The 25,193-nt window shown below is 38.7% G+C and overlaps 1 protein-coding gene across 3 annotated transcripts in view; it reads left to right on the top strand.

The window, feature by feature from the left end:
* Window positions 1–25,193, top strand: part of LOC139969845 (uncharacterized) — a 44,709-nt gene that overhangs the window by 1,916 nt on the left and 17,600 nt on the right. Inside the window, exons 2-6 of one of the 3 annotated variants that reach the window (XM_071975161.1) lie at window positions 4,589–4,719; window positions 6,790–6,835; window positions 7,236–7,360; window positions 8,700–8,798; window positions 19,464–19,587. In XM_071975161.1, coding sequence (XP_071831262.1) covers window positions 4,604–4,719; window positions 6,790–6,835; window positions 7,236–7,360; window positions 8,700–8,798; window positions 19,464–19,587 — 510 coding nt within the window. In that variant the 5' untranslated portion in view covers window positions 4,589–4,603. Of the gene's footprint in view, window positions 1–4,588; window positions 4,720–4,800; window positions 4,901–6,789; window positions 6,836–7,235; window positions 7,361–8,699; window positions 8,799–10,044; window positions 10,370–19,463; window positions 19,588–25,193 lie in introns of those variants that run through there. The other 2 variants (XM_071975162.1, XM_071975163.1) reach the window with 2 other exon arrangements.

Below are 25,193 nucleotides of genomic sequence, written 5' to 3'. Positions count from 1 at the left end.
ATGAAAAAGTTAACATTCTATTGCTTGCAAGTGACGTTTCGTGTCGCTACAAAATTACCGACGGTAGCAAGCTGTGTGTGTATTTTCTGGGATCGATGGTGGTGTTAAACGTTTAATGTTTTTGCGCGAGTCTTCACACCCTTTAATGAGCAAAACATGTGACCTGTTGAACATTGCCCTTTGATTTGCCGATCCAATTGTTTGACCAAACTGTCCTTCCCACTCTTTTACATGGCTGTGAAATTTGGGGACTTCCTTCATATCAAGTATTTCATCTTAAGTTTTAAAACATTTTCTCAAGTTATCTAAGACCACGCCCAGGAGGGTAACGTTTGGTGTGAATTTGTAAACAGTAGCGAGCACTAACTTTCTCATATGTTCCTTAATAACTGTGTGTCCAGTTCATCCTGGCTAGTTAAAGTTAAAAATATTTTAGATAAAAGGGGAAGGTCCTATGTTTGGGAATATCTCTGTTGAAGGTCTCTTTGCTACCCCTCACAGACAATACCTTCTAAGTCTTGGCTCACAGCGACCATAGATCAACGACTAAGTGCTATTTACAAACAAGACTGGCTAGGCGATGTTTACAATAATTCCCAATGCAAAGTCTACAGAATGTACATAGAGAAACTTGAGTTTGAACTTTATTTGACTAACTTAAATTCCCCCCACAGAGTATTTACTTAATTAAATTCTTCTGTGTAAACTCCTTATCGTACAAGGTAGGTTCACAAACATTGATTTTCATGAAAGATTGTGTGAGTTATGTGACCAACATTCTTTAGGAGAAGAATTTTACTACATTTTTTATCAGCCGATAGTATTGAGTTCTTGAAGCATAGTTTAGGAAAAGCCCAATTCTATTAAACTGAAGCATTTGTTAGTTTAGTTTAGTTTAGTAGAAAAAAGGATCAGGAGGGACACTTAAGTCCCCATCAAGGACCCTATAAAGAGAGGGAAAAAAACTGAAGACACAAACACTCAGACCCGATTACAATGCTTAAAGTGCTTGTCCAAAGCATTCTTAAACCCATTGACACTACTTGCAAGTACAACTTTCTCAGGCAAACTATTCCACTCATTCACAACCCTATTAGAAAAAAAGTTATGCCGAATATTAATCCTACTATGCGACTTTTGAAGTTTAAGACAATGACCTCTAGTACAACTACTGTTTGCAAACATGAAAAAGTCGGTAAAGGATAAATTGTCGAAACCATACACAATCTTGAAAACCTGGATCAAGTCCCCACGTAACCTCCTAAGCTCCAGTGTGGTGAGATTCAACAGTTGTAACCGCCTATAATAAGGAACCCTCTTTAAGGAACTAATCATCCTAGTAGCCCTCCTCTGGACCCTTTCAAGTACTTCCTTATCCTTAGCAAAATAAGGGTTCCAAGCCTGCACAGCAAACTCCAGATGAGGCCTAACCAACTGCTTATAAAGCCTAACTACGATGTCCTCTTTCAGAAAACTGAAGTTCCTCTTGATCATACCTAAAACCCTATTACCTCTTTTAGCAGCTTCAAGACAATGTTTGGAAGGTTGCAGAGACGAGTCAATGTAGATACCTAGGTCTCTTTCAACAGAGACCTCCTGTAACTCCACACCATTTAGATTGTAGGTAAACTTTTGGTTACTACTACCAATGTGCATTACCTTACATTTATCAATATTAAAAAGCATTTGCCACCCCTGAGACCAGGAAAAAATCTTATCTAAATCCGCTTGAAATTTCTCAGAATCGCTTTTGGAAGAGACCTCAGAATACAATTTGGTGTCATCAGCAAACTTCTTAGCTGTACACAAAATATCTCCGTCGATGTCATTTATATAGGCAACAAACAACAGGGGACCTAATACAGACCCTTGTGGAACCCCACTAGTAACGTTCTGCCAAGAAGAAGCACAGCCATTAATTACCACCCTCTGTTCCCTATTACCAAGCCAATTCCCGATCCAAGACAGTAAATTCCCTATGACACCCATGCTCTTCAGCCTAAGTAAAAGACGCTGGTGGGGAACTTTATCAAAGGCCTTCTGGAAATCCAGGAACACAACATCTACAGACCTCTGCCTATTTAGTGAGCTTGTTACATCTTCCATAAACTCAAGGATATTAGTGAGACAAGACCTTTTTTGACAAAAGCCATGCTGAGACTCTCTGATCAAAGACTGACTGCTGAAGTGACAGACCAAAGACTTTTTAACAATAGACTCCATGACCTTACAAACTACACTAGTGAGACTAACGGGCCTATAATTACAGGGCTTAGTCTTATCACCCTTCTTGAAAATTGGGGTAATATTAGCACATCTCCAGTCCCTGGGAACATAACCTTCATCCATAAATTTACTAAAAATCAACGAGAGTGGAACGCAGAAATAGTGTGCAAAAGTCTTCAACAAATACGGATGGATTGCATCCGGTCCAGAAGCTTTAGAAACATTTAGACGAAGCAGCTCCTTTAAGACAACGTCATCCGAAAATAAGACCGTATCCAGTTTAGGCCTATCACTGCCCCCCTGAAAATCTGGAATACTACTCGTATCTTCCCTTGTGAAAACCGACACAAAATAGTCGTTCAAAAGATCTGCAAGATCCTGACTATCAGTAACTATCTTATCAGCCTGTGGTGCCCTAAGGGAAACAATTGCATCTTTAACTTTCTGCTTAGACCTGACATAAGAAAAGAAGGCCTTTGGGTTATCCTTAATTTTTAGGGCGATGCTTTTTTCGAAATTCAATTTTGCATCAGAGACTAAGCATTCTACTTTCAGCTGATGAATTTTAAACTTGGCCAAAAGAGATTCAGATTTAGTCCTCCAAAACGAATCACAAGGTGTTTGATAAAAAAAAAACGATCCCAAAAATCCCAAAAGTGAACGAAATGCAAGAGCACCGAAAAAGTACGTGTATACGCTTCAACGACCAAAGAGTATATATCAAAGTATATATCAAGTATATATCAAAGACCAAAGAGTATATATATATATATATTGTTTCAATCAACGGGTAAAAATGTCCTTGTAAATCGAAGTAAATTTTGTAGTAACATTCAAAAAACTTTTGTCTCTTAAGGAAGTTTTTTTCTTTTAACAGTCTCTGGTGTCATGTTTCAATTTTATACTCTTCCAAAGTCTCCACTCCCCCCCCCCACCCCCTCTATCTCCTCTCAAACTTTACAGCACAAATCGTTGTAAGAACGTGTGTCATTCTTCTCTCATTGCTGTTTATTCCCTATGGCTATTACGTTATTTGTCATTTGTTAATCTCTGAGTTGTTATTGAAGTGTACCGTGTAAATGTCTCTTATACCTAACTGAGGTGATTGTGGAGAAATAAACTGAAACTGAAGTTATGGCATTTTCTACTTCTAAATATCCAAGAATATATACTGTATGTCCCACCATGAAAACGTTGTTTTCCAGAAAATATCTCAACCACTCTTAAATAGATGGAATTATATTTGTCCCAAAAACAGAAGATAGAAGAAAAATCTGAACAACCTGGACATTATTTGGACGTGTTCCAAAAAGCCATGTTCATTGTCTGACGTGATTATGTTTTTTCCCTTTTGATAGTCTAAATCAACAAAGGAACTCACAGAGAAGTAATAAACAAACTTGATACTTTGGATTCATCTCCGTATACATGTACAAAACAACAAACCACACCCATTCTCAATCAGCATTAGCCAGTCAAACGGAGCAAATTTGGTGGCAAAGTATGATAAAAAATTAGGCATAGAGTTTATGCGAAAAAGTGCCACATAAAAATCAAGTCAGGGTTTTAAATTTCAGATAATCCATTCAATACCAACCAACTTTTATGAAATGGAAGACAAAACACTTCCGTTATAAATTATATAAAGCATCATGTAAACAATATACAGACGAATGAATAGAGTTTCTCTTTAATACACCAGCCACCTGCAAAGTCATTTCCTATTTCATTGTGTTGCCAGCAAATAATGTTTGCTTTTGACTTTTCATGGTCAACTGTCTTGTAACTATGATCATGATAATCAGGTAAACATTTCCAAAAAATTGTTAAGGCTGGTTGGCTATTAATATCAGGGGGGAAAAAAAGTCATATTTCTATATGTACAGTTTGTCACTGTTATAAAAATATCACAACAATACTATAGCCGCAAAAATACTATATGGAGGGCGTTATGGTCAAGTGGTTAAGGCAGTGGACTTGTGATCTAAGGATTACAGGTTCGAGCTCTGGCCAGATCATTGCGTTGTATCCTTGGGCAAGGCACTTAATCTCCATTGCCTCTCTTCACCCAGGTGTATAAATGGGGACTTGCGAGGTGACTTGTAAATATAGTTGCGTGCGTCGGTTTGTGGCTGCACCCTATGGGAAGTCCCCCAGGGGACACATGGCTGTGGTGCACTGTGGTGCCCCAGGAGAGATTGTTTGCATTGTGCACACTTTGGTGTGTACAGTAGGTGTGACAAGTTACCAATGACCAGGGTTAAGTACAGCGCGGCGAGACTTTATTGTAAGTTGCGCTATACTGTTAATTATTATGATTATTATTACTAAGTATTTATGACAATGTAATTTCTTCCAACAGAGAGTAAAAGCCGACATGTTTCCAGACAGCACAGAGCAACAGGTCCATGTGGTCTTTGTCATAGAGGGTACTGCTGCGATGGGTCAGTTCTACAAGCAGTTAAGGAACGGCTATATCATTCCAACCTTACAGTAAGTGTGGCAGAATGATATATCAAATAACGTCCTCGTGGCAAAGAATTTATTATAAAACTATTAATGCTGGCATGGAAGAGTCCTATTGCACAAGTTTTTAGGCAGATCTACAGTATGTATATACGATGGGGCAGTTCTACAAGCAGTTAACGAACGGCTATATCATTCCAACCTTACAGTAAGTGTGGCAGAATGATATATCAAATAACGTCTTCGTGGCAAAGAATTTATTATAAAACTATTAATGCTGGCATGGAAGAGTCCTATTGCACAAGTTTTTAGGCAGATATATACATGGATGCAGGTTATGGACAACAACACTGTGATTTGCTGTCAGAATCTATAGCATTGATCAATTAAATAGATGTTTGCAGGGTTTGGTAAATTAGTATGTACTGTACGGTACATATACTGTAACTACATCACATAGCAAGTAATGATGTCATTATTGTTCAATGCATATGCATGCCCAGGTTGGATGTATCAGGTTTACAAATCATAGCATGCATGATGGTAGAACTTTGATATGACAATGTTCAGCAAACAAGCCCTTTTCTCCCTGCTTTTGAAGGGAACTTGTTCGTGTTTGTGGTAAACTGTAAGCACCCTCTACCATAGAAGATACTGTAAGAAAAATGTTGTGGTTTTGTCTCGTTTACTTGTGATGACACAAACTATTGTGTCAGTTCCTCGGTATAGGGTCTGTTTACTGGAAAATCTTGGTAATTAATGAAGGTACCAACCGTTACTTTACTCTTGCGTCAATGCAAAAGTACAGAGTACAGAATCTGTGATATGTTTATATGTTTACATGTGTAAACTATGTAGCATATTGACGACCTCTTGACACAATCTGATCATAAAGAATGTAATATTGTGTGAAAGGTAAATACAGTCACAAGCTTTATTAGCATTAGACATACAATATAAACCTGTAGAATACTGTAGGTGGTGTTTTAGCATGCAGAATAACTTTTTTCGGTAAAGTGCAATACCCTTAATGTGTTTTGCATTCCTTTGAACTGTATGATGAACAGTGTAGGCTTATAATATGTACATTTATATTGTATGGTATCCCGTACCTAAAAGTTATCATTCTTTATGGGCATACAGTAAATTGTTAACACAGAATAATACACAAGGTACTGTACAGTATAACTGATGTATAGTCTTTGGCATTAATTGCAAATTCCTTGCAAAACATGTCTTTTTTTGGAGAGGGGGGGGGGGGGGGCCAGGGGGCTTAAATTACATTTATGATTTTGAAGTGTTCTCCTGTGTACAGTACTTGTAATGTTGCACTTACTAGAATGTTAACTCCAGACAAAGGTTCTATATATGGCAATGTACACTCAGGTACACATGGAAAAAATAAAAAATAACCCTAGTTTCATTTCAAGATGGAAATATAATTTCAATCGAAATCGATCCTTTCCTTTTTGGCAAGAACTAGAATCTTGATCAGAACCTTCTCTAGAATATCACTTCATTTAAAAATTTTTTTTAGAATCATCTTCTTGTTTTTTAGAACTGGGTCATGTTATATCATTGTCCATCATTAATGTCCCCTTTCTCATGGTACTTTTGAAAGTGTCTAGGCTTACATTAGCAGTTTCTTGGAGGGAAACCTTCTTTTTCCCCTCTATAAAAATTTCAAAAACAATTGTTGGTTTGGTAGCCTGCCCATACAGACCTTTCAACGCAGTCCTTGCTGAGTAGCGTAGTCATGTGGTGTGTGAAACTTTTCTTGGAACCTACTGTATAACCTACAGTATAGTATAGTATATAGCATAGTATAGTATAGTATAGTGTAGTGTAGTGTAGTGTAGTATAGAGTAGTACAGGACAGTACAGTACAGTATAGTAGGGGACTAGGGGCCATGATTGGTTCCTGTGTAGAGACAATACAAGTTAAACATGTAGACTGCTATAGTACTGTGTGTGTGGGAGGTACGACAACTGGGCATGGGGCTAAATCATCACGATTTTCTGTATTCTTTTCTTTGGTTTTAACTGAGCACTTGTAAGGATGTTTGGCAGCAATAATAGTATATGTTTATATTGCAGGTACTTCAATGGGGGACCGTTGGTTGAAAGTAGCTACTCTGGCCAGGTATTTATAACTTTATCAAGTTACCTCCTACATATTTTGTAATATTTTAAACTGTATTTTTATTATGACAAGCTGACTTGTCTTGCTCTAAATTAGGTAGTAGAGCCAGTTTGACTTGTTTTTGGCTTGTTTCCACCATGTTGCAGCAGTTGCAAATTGCTCTGCAGCAAGACTGGATCCACATCCAACCATAGACATTATAATTTATTGCAAAGGTGTTATTAAGATTCTTTTATGTAAATTATGCAAATGAAGCCTCAACGGGCGGGTTCAACCTCTAACTTACATTTTCAATATACCTTTTAGACAAGAAGTGTTTCCAGATGATCTCAAAAATAGCCATGTAGTGAAACCCATATCCTCAATTCCTTTCCTGATCTATCTTTCATTTGTCTTTTAGTATGGGAACAAACATTTCAGCCTTGTGGTCTACAATAGTGTCGACTACATTCCATCCCAGACTGTCTTTTGTCACCCACCCACAAGCAGTGCTTGGGAAGTCCTCCGTTCAATGGATGAAATTCGGTAAGTTTTAGATCGTCTTCTTATTAATCTGTGAGAAAAAATTTCGGTTGTCGAGTGGAGTCCTTGCTGGCTATAATTGTTGGGTGGGTTTTTCATTGGCTTCGCTCTACACGCAGTCAAACAAGAGATATATCTTTCACAGGTTTCTGAGCTCTAACCCATCACCTTTACTCACTGACAGCTGTGTCATTTGCAAAAAGCTTGGCAAGAGTCCAACACAGCATTTACACACTCAGTCCTGCAAGCGTACACTGTGTGTTCTATAAATAACAATGGGGCAATTCCCATTGTCTTTTAGATTTTAAAGCTTTAAGTTGTTACCCCGAAACGATAAATATTACAACACATGGAAAATCCCTCCTTCCTAACACAGCTTCACTACAAAAGTGAGCGATCAGACTGAGACTTGTCACTTTGTTATGTATGAAAAGCTTGTATTTTAAAACCAAGTATCACAAGTTTTTGCCTGTTTTAATAACAAAGTATTTCTAACATGAAGTAGTCGATGATTTGGTTTATCTGTCAGATAGCTTATCCATTCAATAGTAGGATAGAAGTTTTTTCCGTAAGTTTAAAACTTAACGGATAACTCCCCCCCCCCCCCCCCCGTTTTGGCTGCAGTAAACACTAGCGATCTAGTCAAACGTCTACATTATTGATACTCTATGACATATTCTACATGAAATCTAGTTTCATTGGGAATAATATGCCATGTTCCGTCATTTCTGTGAACTTCTAAGTGTTTGAATCGTATGAACACAATTTTTAAATAATTTTCACCATTGCACGTTTACTGTGGATACAGCCTCGCTAAATGCTTCTTTTTTTTTTATTTCATTCAAAGAACTTTATTTCAGTCATTTTTGAAATAAACAGCATAATACTACACGTAACACAATCACTTTTAAGGGTTCAGAGAAGTGCCCATAAGAATCCCTGGAGTAGCTTATAAGTTACGTGAACACAACTTTACAAAATACAAATACGTCTAAATATGAGACAGTAAAACGGGAGAGAGTGATAAAAAACACAAAGAAAGTATTGCAAATGTAACAGTAAACAGTACAGTCAAGTGTGCCACCTGATGAAATGGGAACGTTATTTTTTTTTAACATCCAAAGTGGCCATTCTGTACTAGTGCCAATCGGCTTTTTTTCAATGGCAAATTCATGTGTAGAATTATGGAAGATGAGGTTTTTTCTCCACAAATTGCTAGAAATGTTAAGTGTCCAGACTGACTGACTGTTTGAACGGAATTGCGATGTCTGTGTTCGTTTAGCCGGCGAAAGAGTCCGGGGTTAACTAATATGTCGGCCTTGGTCTTTGCTTTTTCGAACAGTTTTGTCGGAGGTGGAGGTGAAAGCAAAAGCCTACTCAGCGAGGGATTAGCGAGTGCTCTGCAGATTTTTGATGATATAGAAAACATCACAGAAAATGGGTAAGATTTGTATAATTTCCCACCCCTCTTGAGCTTAAGCTTCAGTACTATGGCCTGAGGAAGAAAGGGTAAGGCAAATTGTTTTTTGCCTGAGAATTGAGAATTGCTGGTAATGCAGAATGATTGCATTTTTTTCTGTTATTGAAGCAGTAAATCCACCTTCGTTTCCAATCATCAGTGTCTTGTGAATTCCAAGTATGCAAAATATTTTAGCCCTCTCTCAGCTCTTTGTCAGTAGGTTTTTTTATATTTATTATATATATATCTATACAGTATATATCTATATATATTTTGGGCTTTCCAAATCAATGAAGCTCTCAACTCATGCCATGGCAATAACATCTACTTATCTATCTGTCTGTCTGTCTGTCTGTCTTTTCTGTTAAGTAAATTACATTTTATCGTCAGATTTCATGCCTTTATACGTACAGTGTAAATGTCTTTGAAGTCTATGCCAAATTTGATTGTTCCTGGAGCAATTTTGGTGCATGTTTCAAAGCCCTCAGGGTTTTCAAAAGCTTTTTGCTTGGTGACCCTGATTATTAACATCAACATCTTGGCAACCCTTTGGTGGTGGATATTGTGGCCGTGGGAGGTTTGTACAGGGAGGAGGTACCCCCCTACTCCCCCCCCCCCCGTTTCAATTTGTTTTATATGATTTGGGGTGCATAGGCAAAAGATGAGGTTTTAATTTGCAGTTTTTGAAGTAATTCTATGTTTTTTAATGATTTTTTTTGCCAAGACTATCAGCTAGTTTTATTCTTCATGTTTTGTTAAGCACCCCTACCCTCCCCCCCCCCCAGTAAAGAAAATTATATTGGCGACCCTTAAAATGGTCACGATCCACTTGAATACCAAGGGACTACTGTACCATCGAGTATGGTATTGGTAGTTCAGGTACTGCAAGATTGTAGGAATGAGTGTGGTGCATAACAGCAATTTTCCCCTCCACCCCCACCCCACCGCCACCCCACCCCCGGAGAAATGTACCTCCCAAAACCCTAGGCTAACCTGCAAATGATTTATAACATAAACCACTATGGATAAACTTGTATGTTTGGAATATCATAGCAAATGTGTTGCCAGCTCACATTGACAACAATGCTGACTTGTACATGTAGAAGGAAGTACATGGAACCGGGTATTCCCCTGCTGGTGTCGACATCACTTTTCTATTTTTAGCTCAATACTCATTGCCCTATGCATGCTGCGTGCTGCGTTTGTCTTTCAATCGGGTCTCCATTCAAATGAATCCACAGTGTCATTGCGGTGCTGAAGAGTTTCAGTCTCCAAACCATCGTTCGTTACACACTATTAGTATAATTAAAGCGCTAGTGAGGGCAGGTTCATAGACAGTTAATACTATTGACCAGAATGCTGCATGAAGTAGGAATCAAAGACTGTTGAATTGTGACTGTTGAATTGGGTACAGGAAACAATTTAAAGTGTAAAGAGAAGTGACTATATAGTTCAACTGGATTAATCTGTGTCAGGAACAGGCAATAAAGTATCCCATTTTGGGAAGACCGTATATATTCGATCAGTTTTTGGCAGGATTTTAGCTGTTTAAGGTAGGTAAAACCAAGACACACATTGTGGTAATGTATAGAATTACTCCAAAGGGAATAACTTTAGTTGTTCAAATTTTGTATACTGTTCATAGCAGCTATGAAAGGGTATGAAAAGAAAGTCTTTCATTAATTAACTATGGTTCTTTACAGTGTACTGTATACAAAAACTTTTGTATATAATATACAGTGTTTTTGCACTTGTTTATTACAATTTGCACATCTTTTTGGATAAAATTATTCTGTAATACTAGATGCAGGTTTTTTATTCTTTATTTATCTACTGTACCTTGAGTTATCAGTGAAGTAACGTGGGGGGGGGGGGGGGGCGGGGGGTTCCTTTCTGATACTGTTGTATATGAATCCCTAGGAAAAAGGTCAAACATTTAAATGGTACATTCGGAGGCATATTAACTGTAGGATATAGATTAGGTCTATAATTAGGTCTATATGCCAGGATGTTCTAAAAACAACTTTTTTCCCCATTTTTTTAATGTTGTGTGTGGGGTTGAAGGTGGGGGGAGGGGGGTTGTACATCCCCCTGGATCTGAAAAGATCTGTATAAAGTATTGCTAGTGAAGGGTATGTTAGGCATAGTAAAGGCTGCATATGCGATTGCACCACCTGCCTACTTAACCATCGAGACCAGATAAGCTATTAGTCACAGTTTTCTAGGGGATTTCCAAATTTGTATTAAAGAATTAGTTAAACCATTCTAATCTTAGTCACCAATGATTGACCATATCAAATTAGATCCTATGACACTTTGGAGGGATTTCATTAACAGACACATCTCACCAAGTTAGTTTAATGCAAATTGTTGCATTTCCAGTATATTTTCTCTCGCCATAAATTTTTTCTGTGTTTTGATTTTTTTTAAAGCTAACCTACTGCTAACTATTCTAATGGAAATGTCTGTTTGCTTTTTGGTTCCTTGCCAAAGGCAAAAGGAATCTATGCGATGGTGATGCCGCATGTGTGTGTGCATACATGTGTATGTATGTCACGTTGCTGGTGCACACCATATTTCAAGAAGGGTAAACCTATAGAGGGATGTGACTTTATAGGATTAACTATAGAGGGATGTGATACTGGGCATGTGGATGCCCTATACAGTACTGAGGACAAGAACTCTGTTGTTTTTGGTAGAGGTCAAAGGTCATTAAGGGTCATCAGAGGTCAAACTGTGAAAACCCCTTGTAAACAATATCTCAAAGAAGGGAAACAGTAATGAATCTGATACTTGGTCTGTCCGTGTCCCATATTGAGTAGAAGAACGGTATTGTGTTTGGTGGAAAAGGTCAAAGGTCCTTTAAGGTCACCAGAGGGTCAAATGGTGAAAACCTTATAAACATTATACAGTACAGTATATCAAGCAGGAAAACATGTTTGGATCTTACATTTGGCATGTAATGCCCAAATTGAATGCAACAGGTTGATTTATGACAATATTAAACATGTCATTAATCCGTTTGATCATCAACTATTAAATTTTAATAAAGACCTGCACATGGTGAGTTACAAAAACCCTATTAAATATGGTGGAGATCAGAGGTCAAACTGTTCATGCCTTGTAAACATGATATCTCAGAGGTAGAACTGTGATGACACATACTCCGCTTCATTGTTCACAAAAACTGTTTGTCAATGCCTATGGATCTTAAACATTCTACTGTAAACCAAAATTCACGATGATGAACTGTGTCAATTTGATACCCGCCGTACTGTAAAAAATATTTCCTATGGGGCGAGGAATCACTAAGACTTTCGGCTTTCTGGTTAGGACAAACATAACAAGAGCCTACAATGCTTCTTGAACTTTTCCCTTGATAATCCATGTTGTGATATTCCAACTTGTTCGCTGCAACCATGAATTTTTAAGGCCTAAAATCACCCAATTGATGTATTCTGTGGGATAATTAATAAATAAAACTTAACCTTTGCCCACACTTTGATTACAATTCATTGCAGGCCTTGACTAACTATTAGTTAACTATAGCAGCCCTGCAGGCAGCTTATAGGAAAGTAGGAAACTATTAAGCAGGAAGGAAGTTCACCTGATAGATTCTATCCGATGTGTTTTGTTTTGTTTAAAGACTTTCTAAGGCATAAACTTTAGATCACCTCTTCATTACAGTTTAGGCTTAATTGTAAAGATAGATAGTTTATTGAGTGTGCATTTCCGTGAACAGAAGAACAATGTTATTATTGCATGCCTACACATGTCTCTATACGTTTATAACGAGCAACTTAAAATTTCCTATGGATATATTTCTTAGCAAAGGTACTGTATACAGTACATGATGAATAATTGAGTGTTTCAAAATGGTTTACAGCTTAAAGTCATTGAAGACTCGCATCCAAACCACATGCCGCGCTCTGAAAAAGTGAACTTTCGGTTGCTTGCAAAAGACATTTTCTTCTTGTCGCTACAAAATGCAGACAGTAATGAAACGTAATACCTTGTTATCTTTTAACTAGACCTGAGATGTCCACGCTGCTATGTACACTGTGTTGTGGGTATTGACCGTAGCTGTAATGTATTGACTGTACACTAGTGTCTAATTACCGAAGGTAGCAAGTGTGTGTATTTTCTGGGATCGATGGTGGTGTCTAACACTTCAGTTACACCTCATTCGAAACTAGGTCAGATTACCGGCATGAGACGTTTCTTCACACCCTTTAAATGCTGACACTTACTGTAAATGTCTTAAAACTCTTAAAAAAAACAAAATTCAAGGCAGACAGATGATAGTTACAGAAGATGCATCGCTCTGGCATTCTGGCATTTAACTTTGAATGGCTTCTATAACTGTATTGAGGTACATAACCAATATCACCATGTAGTTAGCAGGGCAAAGTTTTAGTGGTAGCACGGTCTTCCGAGACGACCAAATTTCTATTAGGACAACCAAAATCAGTTGTGGAGGTTGTCACGTCGGATGACCAGTTGTTAACATCAAGTTCATATTGCATTGTAACTAAATATGTTAAAGTTATTGGTAAAATGTGAAACTGCTGCCAACACCAAAGCTTGTGTGCTATTCACGAACTTATTACATGTCTCCTACAGTACAGTCTACATACTGGTGTGCTTTTCACCAACCTACACATCTCTCCTACAGTGTACATATTGGTGTGTTATTCACCAACCTACACATCTCTCCTACAGTGTACATATTGGTGTGCTATTCACCAACCTACACATCTCTCCAACAGTCTACATATTGGTGTGCTTGTCACCAACCTACACATCTCTCCTACAGTGTACATATTGGTGTGTTATTCATCAACCTACACATCTCTCCTACAGTGTACATATTGGTGTGTTATTCATCAACCTACACATCTCTCCTACAGTGTACATATTGGTGTGCTATTCACCAACCTACACATCTCTCCTACAGTGTACATATTGGTGTGCTATTCACCAACCTACACATCTCTCCAACAGTCTACATATTGGTGTGCTTGTCACCAACCTACACATCTCTCCTACAGTGTACATATTGGTGTGTTATTCATCAACCTACACATCTCTCCTACAGTGTACATATTGGTGTGTTATTCATCAACCTACACATCTCTCCTACAGTGTACATATTGGTGTGCTATTCACCAACCTACACATCTCTCCTACAGTGTACATATCGGTGTGTTATTCATCAACCTACACATCTCTCCTACAGTGTACATATCGGTGTGTTATTCATCAACCTACACATCTCTCCTACAGTGTACATATTGGTGTGCTTGTCACCAACCTACACATCTCTCCTACAGTGTACATATTGGTGTGCTTGTCACCAACCTACACATCTCTCCTACAGTGTACATATTGGTGTGTTATTCACCAACCTACACATCTCTCCTACAGTGTACATATTGGTGTGTTATTCACCAACCTACACATCTCTCCTACAGTGTACATATTGGTGTGTTATTCACCAACCTACACATCTCTCCTACAGTGTACATATTGGTGTGTTATTCACCAACCTACACATCTCTCCTACAGTGTACATATTGGTGTGCTTGTCACCAACCTACACATCTCTCCTACTGTGTACATATTGGTGTGTTATTCACCAACCTACACATCTCTCCTACAGTGTACATATTGGTGTGCTTGTCACCAACCTACACATCTCTCCTACTGTGTACATATTGGTGTGCTATTCACCAACCTACACATCTCTCCAAAAGTCTACATATTGGTGTGCTTGTCACCAACCTGTACACATCTCTCCTACAGTGCACATATTGGTGTGCTATTATTAACCAACCTACACATCTCTCCTACAGTGTACATATTGGTGTGCTCTTCACCAAATATAACATCTCTCCTACATTCTACATATTGGTCTTTGTGATTTTCTATTAGCTTGACTTGTCTAGTATCATTTCAAAGTATGAAGTAAAAAGTAGAGATAGTTTTGAAATCCTTCATTTTTGCTGCATATGCTTACACTCGGGATAAAGACTAATGCTACAGGTGTCCAGCAGGATGAAATATTGTTAATGCGGTCGAAGTCATTAATCATGTGATCTCTCGAACCTTCAGTCAGTGCAAAAATCTAGGACTACTGTAAGTGTAGGAGGGATTTTTAACTTGCTGACTTGCTAGCTCAATGTCTGTTTGCTTTTACATCAACAGTACAGTATGTGTCTTATTTCAGCTAGGAAAGACTGTTCTGTAACTGGATATTGTCAGTCCATAGAGCGCAGGCTCTTGTAACCCCTGATATCACTGGTTGGAAGGTGGTTTAAGCCAAGAATTCACTTTGTTATTTATACTTTTCCAACGCATGTAATCTGGCAGTTTGCTTGAATTGCATAGTATTGTGTAGAGTAGATCCTCTTTGGTTAATTCTAGAAGAACCTTATTGTTTATGGTAGAGGTGAGAGGTCACTTAAGGTCATCAATGTGATTTGCAATTCTTACAAAATTAAACTGAACATATATACTGTAAGCAATGGAGTTATTCAAACAGTGGCATGAGTGATTAAATCCTGTTGTTAACCAATCAGATTTGGCTGTAAGTTAATAACGTCTTCATTTCCTCAGAGGAAGACACTCGAGGCAAATTTTCATTACTTGTAAATTCAGTTGAATGAGTTGTTTTCTTAATACTTTTGAAGTGTTTTTCTAGAATCTATTGTACATGGGACAATTTAAAACGAATTAGTGATTGCCACAAAAGGAAGTTCCTCAATTTGGAACATATTATACTGTTTTGCAACACTGAAAGAAATAACTTTTGTGAAGTTAAGCTTTTTGTTAATTTTATGTAAACCAATTGTAGTGTTAAAGTAAATTTCTTTAGCATGGTGGTGTGAATTATGGCATACTTACAGACTCATCGTCAAATGAGTTTGTTAAATCAGAAAAAGAAAGAAAAAACTTCTGCAATATGTTAACCACATTGTAACTACTCCTTGTAACATTTCAGTCAAATCTATTTGTGTTTGAGAATAGGAATGTTATTTCAGTAGTGACTTAAAATTTAGTTTACTCTGGAAAACCAAAGTGCCATCAAAATGTTTAGGTCTTTTTCTGAAATTTTGCTGCAAGCTTGTTGAAATGATCTGACATTTCTGATGCCAGCGTTGACAATTAATCGTTTTTTCGTGTTGAATCGTTCGATCGATGAGAGATGATCAATTTATCATTTTGCTGCACATATTATCCAGGTGCGTATCCAGGGGGGGGGCGTTGGGGGCGCGCGCCCCCCGGGTAAGAAAAAGAGGAGAGAAAAAAAAGAGAAGAAAAAAGGAAAAAAGAGGGGAAAAAAGAGGAGGAGGAGAGGAAGGAAGGGAAAAGAAAAAGAAGAAAGAGAGAAAAAGGAGAAAAGGAGGGAGTAAAAGAAAAACGCGAAGACACCGGGGAGAGAAAGAGGAACAGTGACATCATTACAGCGCTGAAGGGTAACCAGTGACGGATCAATGATTTCGTAAAAGTGTGACTCACCCTACCCCTTACACCGACAACTCCATTTTTTGACGTTTCCATTTTCCTCTCTCACTAATGATCTATATATGTACTATATATGGTCTATCATAACGCGTGTGTAGAATTGTGCTATGAAACCAACTGTGGCTGGTCTCGAACTCGACCGTGTCGTCGGGGAACATGACGCATTTTGGGATGGGGGCGACCGCCCGCCCCCCCCCCCCATTCAGCATTTTTTTAAATGATATCGCTAAGTAATTTCAAAATAGAAAGTGCTTAGAGGCAACTTACAAGGCCTGGGAAGTGTCATTTCCAGCGATCTGGGAGACATTTTCGGCCAAAATTTGCTTGTACGCTTCGCGCAAACAAATGGTCCTGGGTAGTGCCATTTCCAGCGATCTGGGAGGCATTTTCGGCCAAAATTTTCTTGTACGCTTCGCGCCAACCTATGGTGGCGCTACGCTTAGATAATTTGCCTACAGGCTTCGCCCCTCCCTTGGCAAATTCCTCGCTACGCGCCTGTTCGAATTTGTAACGCAAACAGCAGATATCACATCATATCAGTGAGCATGTAAATGGCGTTCCAGGATGAAAAGCCTTAAAATTGTCCGACTTGCCTGAAAAAATAACCAAAAATTTTCAAGCGCGAAGCGCGCGTTCAACGTGTTCAATATCATATAAGCAAGCATCGGTTATTACATCGCATGCCATCATGTACCGTACGGTCCGTTCAAATTGCGCAGTATTTCGCGGGATGCTAATGTAAACAACGACATGTCTCATGTAGATGTATAAAAAGCATGGAGGTCCAATTATGTCAAAACTCTCTTTTACATTAGTAATGGCGAATTAGGGGCTGCACCCCCGCCGCGCAGTGGCGGAGCGTCCATACGGTCGGGGGGGGTGGATGCCCCCCCTGACGGACTCAAATGGACTGCTGGCGCGTTTTTCAGCTCTTTACCACTTTTTACTTATTCTAGATTATTAACTTTTTTATTGCGCTCTCATCTACTTATTGACATTTCTCACATTTTGTTGGTGTAATTTGGCGATGACACCTTATTCTTCGTTTATCTGCAAATTAGCCAGGCCCGGAAAGGGTCATTTCCGGCGATCTAGGGAGTATCTTTATTCAAAAATTTTCTGTACGCTACGCGCCAACCAGTGGTGGCGCTCCGCTTAGATAGTGTCGAAAGCGCTCCTACAGACCATTCTCGCCACTCTTGACCAATACCCCTAGCTCCGCCACTGCCGCCGCGCCTCCTACGCCTATGTGTGTAGTGTTCGGTTTCGGAAATATCTGCTATTTTTCATTTCCTTCAACCAAGTTTTATAATAGCCGTTATAAGAGGTTTTAATGTTTCTACACTAATAAATTAACTGTGTCGGAATTTTCGAAAATTTCTGACCAACATTCTGCATCACACTTCCCTCTACTCGTGCAATTTTCACCGGTCTGTTAGGGGTTCAAGGAAGTTTTTCTATATTGGTTGTCCATAGATGAAATTTTGTACAACATTATGGGTATGTTTTCAAGTGAGTTTATTCACGAGAAATGTGAATTTTCAAATTCGGAACAAATATGGGGCTTAAAACCTTGAAAAGTGGGGCTGACGGGTATTGTGGGCCGCGACGTAGAATCACCTACAAAAGCAAAGACCCACAGGAGATGCCATCAGGTCGAACATGATGTGTGCCGGGTTGACAAACTTCAAAAAGGTTATGGATGGAAAAAAAAACTATTAGGAAATACCTGGTTCTCAGGCAAAAAGTGTACATCTGGTTGGTCATTTCAAGCCCGAGAAGTGCCGTTTCCGGTGATCTGGGGGGGTTTCAAAACAAGAAATTTTCTTGTACGCTGCGCGCCAACCGATGGTGGCGCTCCGCTTAGATAGTAATTTGCGCCCCCCGGGTTTGAAAATCCTGGATACGCGCCTGTTATCTAATTGATAACATTTGATAAATAATCAGTTTGTCATTTTGTAGTTGATTTTTTCATTTTTGATACTTCATATTAAATTCTTATTCTTCACTTATTGATAATAAGTGAGGAAGTCAACATTTTGCCACAAAATGACAAACTGATTATTTATTAAATGTTATTAGATTCAATGGAATTTGTGAATTTGTTGCAAATAACATGTATGAACTGAACAAAACTTGCTACTAACTTCACACAAAGATCTAAGTAACGTTTCAACGTTTGCATATTGTTCTTCTTTTTTTTTTTATAACAATAGTCCTGTTTCTATCTTTATGAAATATTTTTTATGTCTGGCAGCAAACAAAATGAATGACATCAGCTTGAGATCTGCTGACGTCTGAACTGGACTAGCATTCTTCCAAATCCGGAGGAGAAAGAAACAATTAATGAAAGGAAACTAAAAATATTTAAAGAACATTTTTTAGTAACAAAATGACATCACAGTCCTCCCACTACTGTATGTTTCATTAACTTCCTGTGAGGTTTAACAAAGTTCGTTCACATGGACTTTTCAGACTGTTACCGTATTGTGTAATATGCTGACTTCTTTCATTTAGGCACCTAGTTGTGAAACCCCCAAACCCTGACAGGGCTACAACATCACTGCAGCCAAGCTGGGCAAAGGAAACCGGTTATAGTTTGTTCTCGAAATTTCCATGCAATTTAGGCACTCTGCAGGTTCTGTTTTCTGGTAGGCCTAAACCAATGTGGAAAGTTGCTACTCTAATTGACTGTTAGAGGGGAGGTTGAGAGGGGGATTTTTTTGATTCAATGTTTGATGTTGCCTTGCCAATAGTAGGGCAATAAAAAGGGGCAAAAAACCACCAAACCTGAACAGGGCTGCAGCATCACTGCAGCCAAGCTGGGCATAGGAGGTTACAGTTTGTGCTAGGCATTGCCATACAATTGAGACACTTTGAAGAGATATATATTCATGCAGCCTTCCTGCAGCAGATTTGGAAGCCATTACAACTTTGCTGTATGATGTGTTGTGCTGTAAGTGTCAAATGTATTTGTTCACCATCTGAAATATTCTCTGGATTCTCTGGGCTGAGAAGGAAGGGAGGGGGAGGGCATGTAGCAGGTCTTTGCATTCTATATCTAAGTAAAGAAAAGTAGAATTTTGGAAAATCAATGTTTTTTTTTTTTTCGTTTGACAGTCGGTCATCACTCATACAGCATTGTATCGTAATTGCCAGTTCTCCACCATTTCTGACACCAGCGGTCCATGGCAGCCAATACAGTGGTTACACAGTCGAAGAACTAGCTGCCTTCATATCTGAGGTAGGTTTATAGTCAGTGTTCGACTTATGGCCAAAAAATTGCATAGCAACAAATTTCGACAATTGCTATACAATATTTTTGTTGCATAGCAGTTCCCCAATATTGAATAGCAGTTTTGAAGTTACCACAAAACGGACCAAATGTTGGCGATCAATGTATTAACTAGAAAATGTTTGTTTATTATTATTATTTAAACTAGTGTTGCTACGATAATCGTTTTCAATATCGGTATCGGCCGATATTTGCAATATCGGCAGCATATCGGTATCGGTAAAATTTTGCCTAATTGCCGATAACAGCAAACCGATATTGAACTTTTCTTTTTAACAGCAGAGCTACCTGTACTTATTTATACTTGCAATGATTTGTTAATCTGCCCAAGACGATCCATTTCTTTAGCGTCAGTTAAACTCAGATTCATTTTCGATTAATATCCATGGAAACCTGACTCTCCGTAACATCTAAAAACACGTCTACGGCGCGCGAATATAACCAATGAACTTTGTGAACCTTGGCCTACACACAGCATTAGTGCAGCATATAATCACTGTACTAAACATTCATTTCCTCAAAGGCCTCCGTGAAAACCTTGAACATGATGCATACAGTAACTGCACAGTTCAGCAGTGTTGGAAAACCTTGTTCCCGCGAACACACTGCCGATTTCCCGCCGGTGTTCGCCTGCCTAGCACGCGTAACGTGCGAGCATAAAGGCGTGGTGCCCAGGGGCCCGTCTTAGGGCTATGGTGGGGTCATGGGGTAGAACCCCTCGTGGGGATCCTGGGGGCTAAAGCCCCCGAAAATTGTCATTTTTTGCGATGTCTGGCGATGAAAAAATTCGCAGTTGAGGATGCAAAATACTGACAACTTTTTTTATTTCAATTGTCACGAAACTGATGAAAATTTTAAAATGACAAGTTAAAGTAGCTATATTATGTTATAAAATGAAAAGATGTAATCTGTTTTTCAATCTTTAAAAAGTGCAACTTACAAAACTTCCGATATTATGAAACAAACAACGTTCAGCAAAGCCCCGTTTCTAGACTGCCTAACAATGAATAGCGTGCACTATGCGTACATTTTTACAACTGCAGTGTTTAACCCTATACCCAACTACTGTACCACGGTACATGTGCTGCGAATTTGCCCAGGTACCTTCCCAACAACTGTGAGCTAATCCCCTGTGTAACACCTGTTTGTTAACATTTTTTTGGCACGTTGCCAGGGAACCTTTTAGTTACGTGAGATCCGTAACCGCCGAGGTGGTTAGGCTATTTGCTTTACACTTAACTATGGTAGGATATTATTTTTCAGGTTTTTTTTTTCGCTATACTGTCAAGTGAATAAGTTGTACATTGAGTATAAACTCAATAAATTATAACTTCTACATTGTGATCGACAGTTCGTAAGTTAAGGTTTGAGTGTTTGCTCCCAAATCTGACTAGGAATTTGTATCGCACAAATCGGCACAATGTGCGATGCTGATTTGGAAACGTCTCGCAAGTTTGTCGTTTTGGATCGCATTTTGCGATGCGATACCGGAAAAATCGAACACTGTTTATAGTATACGACAGTTAATATAAATGTACAAACCTAAAACTGGTAACGGCATGATATACCATACACCAAGGCAATGTGTCGATGGGTGTATGTTTGAAAAGAACTGGCTGCTTGTGTATCAGACGCACAGTAAAGGCATGTAGCAGGTAGTACACAGACCGAGAAGTGTGTCCCTGTACATCAGAGATATTTCAAAATGTGGCATATCTGTGTTTGTATCAGAGGTAAGTGGATGTCACATGCACAGAGATGAAGAACCTTCTGCCTAGGTATCAGTCAGAGGTAGTCCCATATGGCCTGTGCACGGTCAAAGAACGGAATCAGAGGCACCTTGAGTGGGTGCGCAGTCAAAGTTCCTTTGTAGCAGTGGTAAGTGGATATGGCAGGTATGCAGATGAAGGACTTGTCTTGTCTTAGCATCGGAAGGTAGGGCGAAACTTTTTAATGGGGGGGTTGACCTAACCAGACGACCATATTTCTGTCTGGACAACCAGAAATCAGGTTGGGAAGGTCGCCCCTGATGCCCAACTGATTGATGACATCAATTTATTTTTCAGATGGCATTGGAACTAAAATACCCCTTTTTAGGTAAAATGGTAAGCTAATACTGCCCTCTATCACTTTGGAGATACTGAAATAAAACTACAGTAGTTGTAGGACTATAATCCAGCCCATATCTGACCATTACTCTATCACCCAACCTAACACATATCTCCTGTAGTTTACTGTACACAAATGGAGATACTGAAATAAAACTAGTTGTAGGACTATAATCCAGCCCATATCTGACCATTACTCTATCACCCAACCTAACACATCTCTCCTGTAGTGTACTGTACATACACAAATGGAGGTACTGATATAAAACTAGTTGTAGGACTATAATCCAGCCCATATCTGACCATTACTCTATCACCCAACCTTACACATATCTCCTGTAGTTTACTGTACACAAATGGAGATACTGAAATAAAACTAGTTGTTGGACTATAATCCAGCCCATATCTGACCATTACTCTATCACCCAACCTAACACATCTCTCCTGCAGTGTACTGTACATACACAAATGGAGATACTGAAATAAAACTAGTTGTAGGACTATAATCCAGCCCATATCTGACCATTACTCTATCACTCAACCTAACACATCTCTCCTGCAGTGTACTGTACATACACAAATGGAGATACTGAAATAAAACTAGTTGTAGGACTATAATCCAGCCCATATCTGACCATTACTCTATCACCCAACCTTACACATCTCTCCTACTGTACACAAATGGAGATACTGAAATAAAACTAGTTGTAGGACTATAATCCACCCCATATCTGACCACCATTACTCTATCACCCAACCTTACACATATCTCCTGTAGTGTACTGTACATACACAAATGGAGATACTGAAATAAAACTAGTTGTAGGACTATAATCCAGCCCATATCTGACCATTACTCTATCACCCAACCTTACACATCTCTCCTACTGTACACAAATGGAGATACTGAAATAAAACTAGTTGTAGGACTATAATCCAGCCCATATCTGACCACCATTACTCTATCACCCAACCTTACACATATCTCCTGTAGTGTACTGTACATACACAAATGGAGATACTGAAATAAAACTAGTTGTAGGACTATAATCCACCCCATATCTGACCACCATTACTCTATCACCCAACCTTACACATATCTCCTGTAGTGTACTGTACATACACAAATGGAGATACTGAAATAAAACTAGTTGTAGGACTAAAATCCAGCCCATATCTGACCATTACTCTATCACTCAACCTAACACATCTCTCCTACTGTACACAAATGGAGATACTGAAATAAAACTAGTTGTAGGACTATAATCCACCCCATATCTGACCATTACTCTATCACTCAACCTAACACATCTCTCCTACTGTACACAAATGGAGATACTGAAATAAAACTAGTTGTAGGACTATAATCCAGCCCATATCTGACCATTACTCTATCACCCAACCTTACACATCTCTCCTGCAGTGTACTGTACACAAATGGAGATACTGATATAAAACTAGTTGTAGGACTATAATCCAGCCCATATCTGACCACCATTACTCTATCACCCAACCTTACACATATCTCCTGTAGTGTACTGTACATACACAAATGGAGATACTGAAATAAAACTAGTTGTAGGACTATAATCCAGCCCATATCTGACCATTACTCTATCACTCAACCTAACACATCTCTCCTACTGTACACAAATGGAGATACTGAAATAAAACTAGTTGTAGGACTATAATCCAGCCCATATCTGACCATTACTCTATCACTCAACCTTACACATCTCTCCTTCAGTGTACTGTACACAAATGGAGATACTGATATAAAACTAGTTGTAGGACTATAATCCAGCCCATATCTGACCATTACTCTATCACCCAACCTTACACATATCTCCTGTACTGTACATACACAAATGGAGATACTGAAATAAAACTAGTTGTAGGACTATAATCCAGCCCATATCTGACCATTACTCTATCACTCAACCTAACACATCTCTCCTACTGTACACAAATGGAGATACTGAAATAAAACTAGTTGTAGGACTATAATCCAGCCCATATCTGACCATTACTCTATCACCCAACCTTACACATCTCTCCTACTGTACACAAATGGAGATACTGAAATAAAACTAGTTGTAGGACTATAATCCAGCCCATATCTGACCATTACTCTATCACCCAACCTAACACATCTCTCCTGTAGTGTACTGTACACAAATGGAGATACTGAAATAAAACTAGTTGTAGGACTATAATCCAGCCCATATCTGACCATTACTCTATCACCCAACCTAACACATCTCTCCTTCAGTGTACTGTACACAAATGGAGATACTGAAATAAAACTAGTTGTAGGACTATAATCCAGCCCATATCTGACCATTACTCTATCACCCAACCTAACACATCTCTCCTTCAGTGTACTGTACACAAATGGAGATACTGAAATAAAACTAGTTGTAGGACTATAATCCAGCCCATATCTGACCATTACTCTATCACCCAACCTTACACATCTCTCCTATAGTTTACTGTACACAAATGGAGATACTGAAATAAAACTAGTTGTAGGACTATAATCCACCCCATATCTGACCATTACTCTATCACCCAACCTAACACATATCTCCTGTAGTGTACTGTACATACACAAATGGAGGTACTGATATAAAACTAGTTGTAGGACTATAATCCAGCCCATATCTGACCATTACTCTATCACCCAACCTAACACATCTCTCCTGTAGTTTACTGTACACAAATGGAGATACTGAAATAAAACTAGTTGTAGGACTATAATCCACCCCATATCTGACCATTACTCTATCACCCAACCTTACACATATCTCCTGTAGTGTACTGTACACAAATGGAGATACTGAAATAAAACTAGTTGTAGGACTATAATCCAGCCCATATCTGACCATTACTCTATCACCCAACCTAACACATCTGTCCTGTAGTTTACTGTACATACACAAATGGAGGTACTGATATAAAACTAGTTGTAGGACTATAATCCAGCCCATATCTGACCATTACTCTATCACCCAACCTAACACATCTCTCCTTCAGTGTACTGTACATACACAAATGGAGGTACTGAGTCTGAAATAAAACTAGTTGTAGGACTATAATCCAGCCCATATCTGACCATTACTCTATCACCCAACCTAACACATATCTCCTGTAGTTTACTGTACACAAATGGAGATACTGAAATAAAACTAGTTGTAGGACTATAATCCAGCCCATATCTGACCATTACTCTATCACCCAACCTAACACATCTCTCCTGTAGTGTACTGTACATACACAAATGGAGGTACTGATATAAAACTAGTTGTAGGACTATAATCCAGCCCATATCTGACCATTACTCTATCACCCAACCTTACACATATCTCCTGTAGTTTACTGTACACAAATGGAGATACTGAAATAAAACTAGTTGTAGGACTATAATCCAGCCCATATCTGACCATT

The sequence above is a fragment of the Apostichopus japonicus genome, chromosome 7 (assembly GCF_037975245.1).
Source record: "Apostichopus japonicus isolate 1M-3 chromosome 7, ASM3797524v1, whole genome shotgun sequence".
In the NCBI taxonomy this organism is placed as follows: domain Eukaryota; kingdom Metazoa; phylum Echinodermata; class Holothuroidea; order Aspidochirotida; family Stichopodidae; genus Apostichopus; species Apostichopus japonicus.
This window is presented reverse-complemented; position numbering and strand designations above follow the sequence as displayed.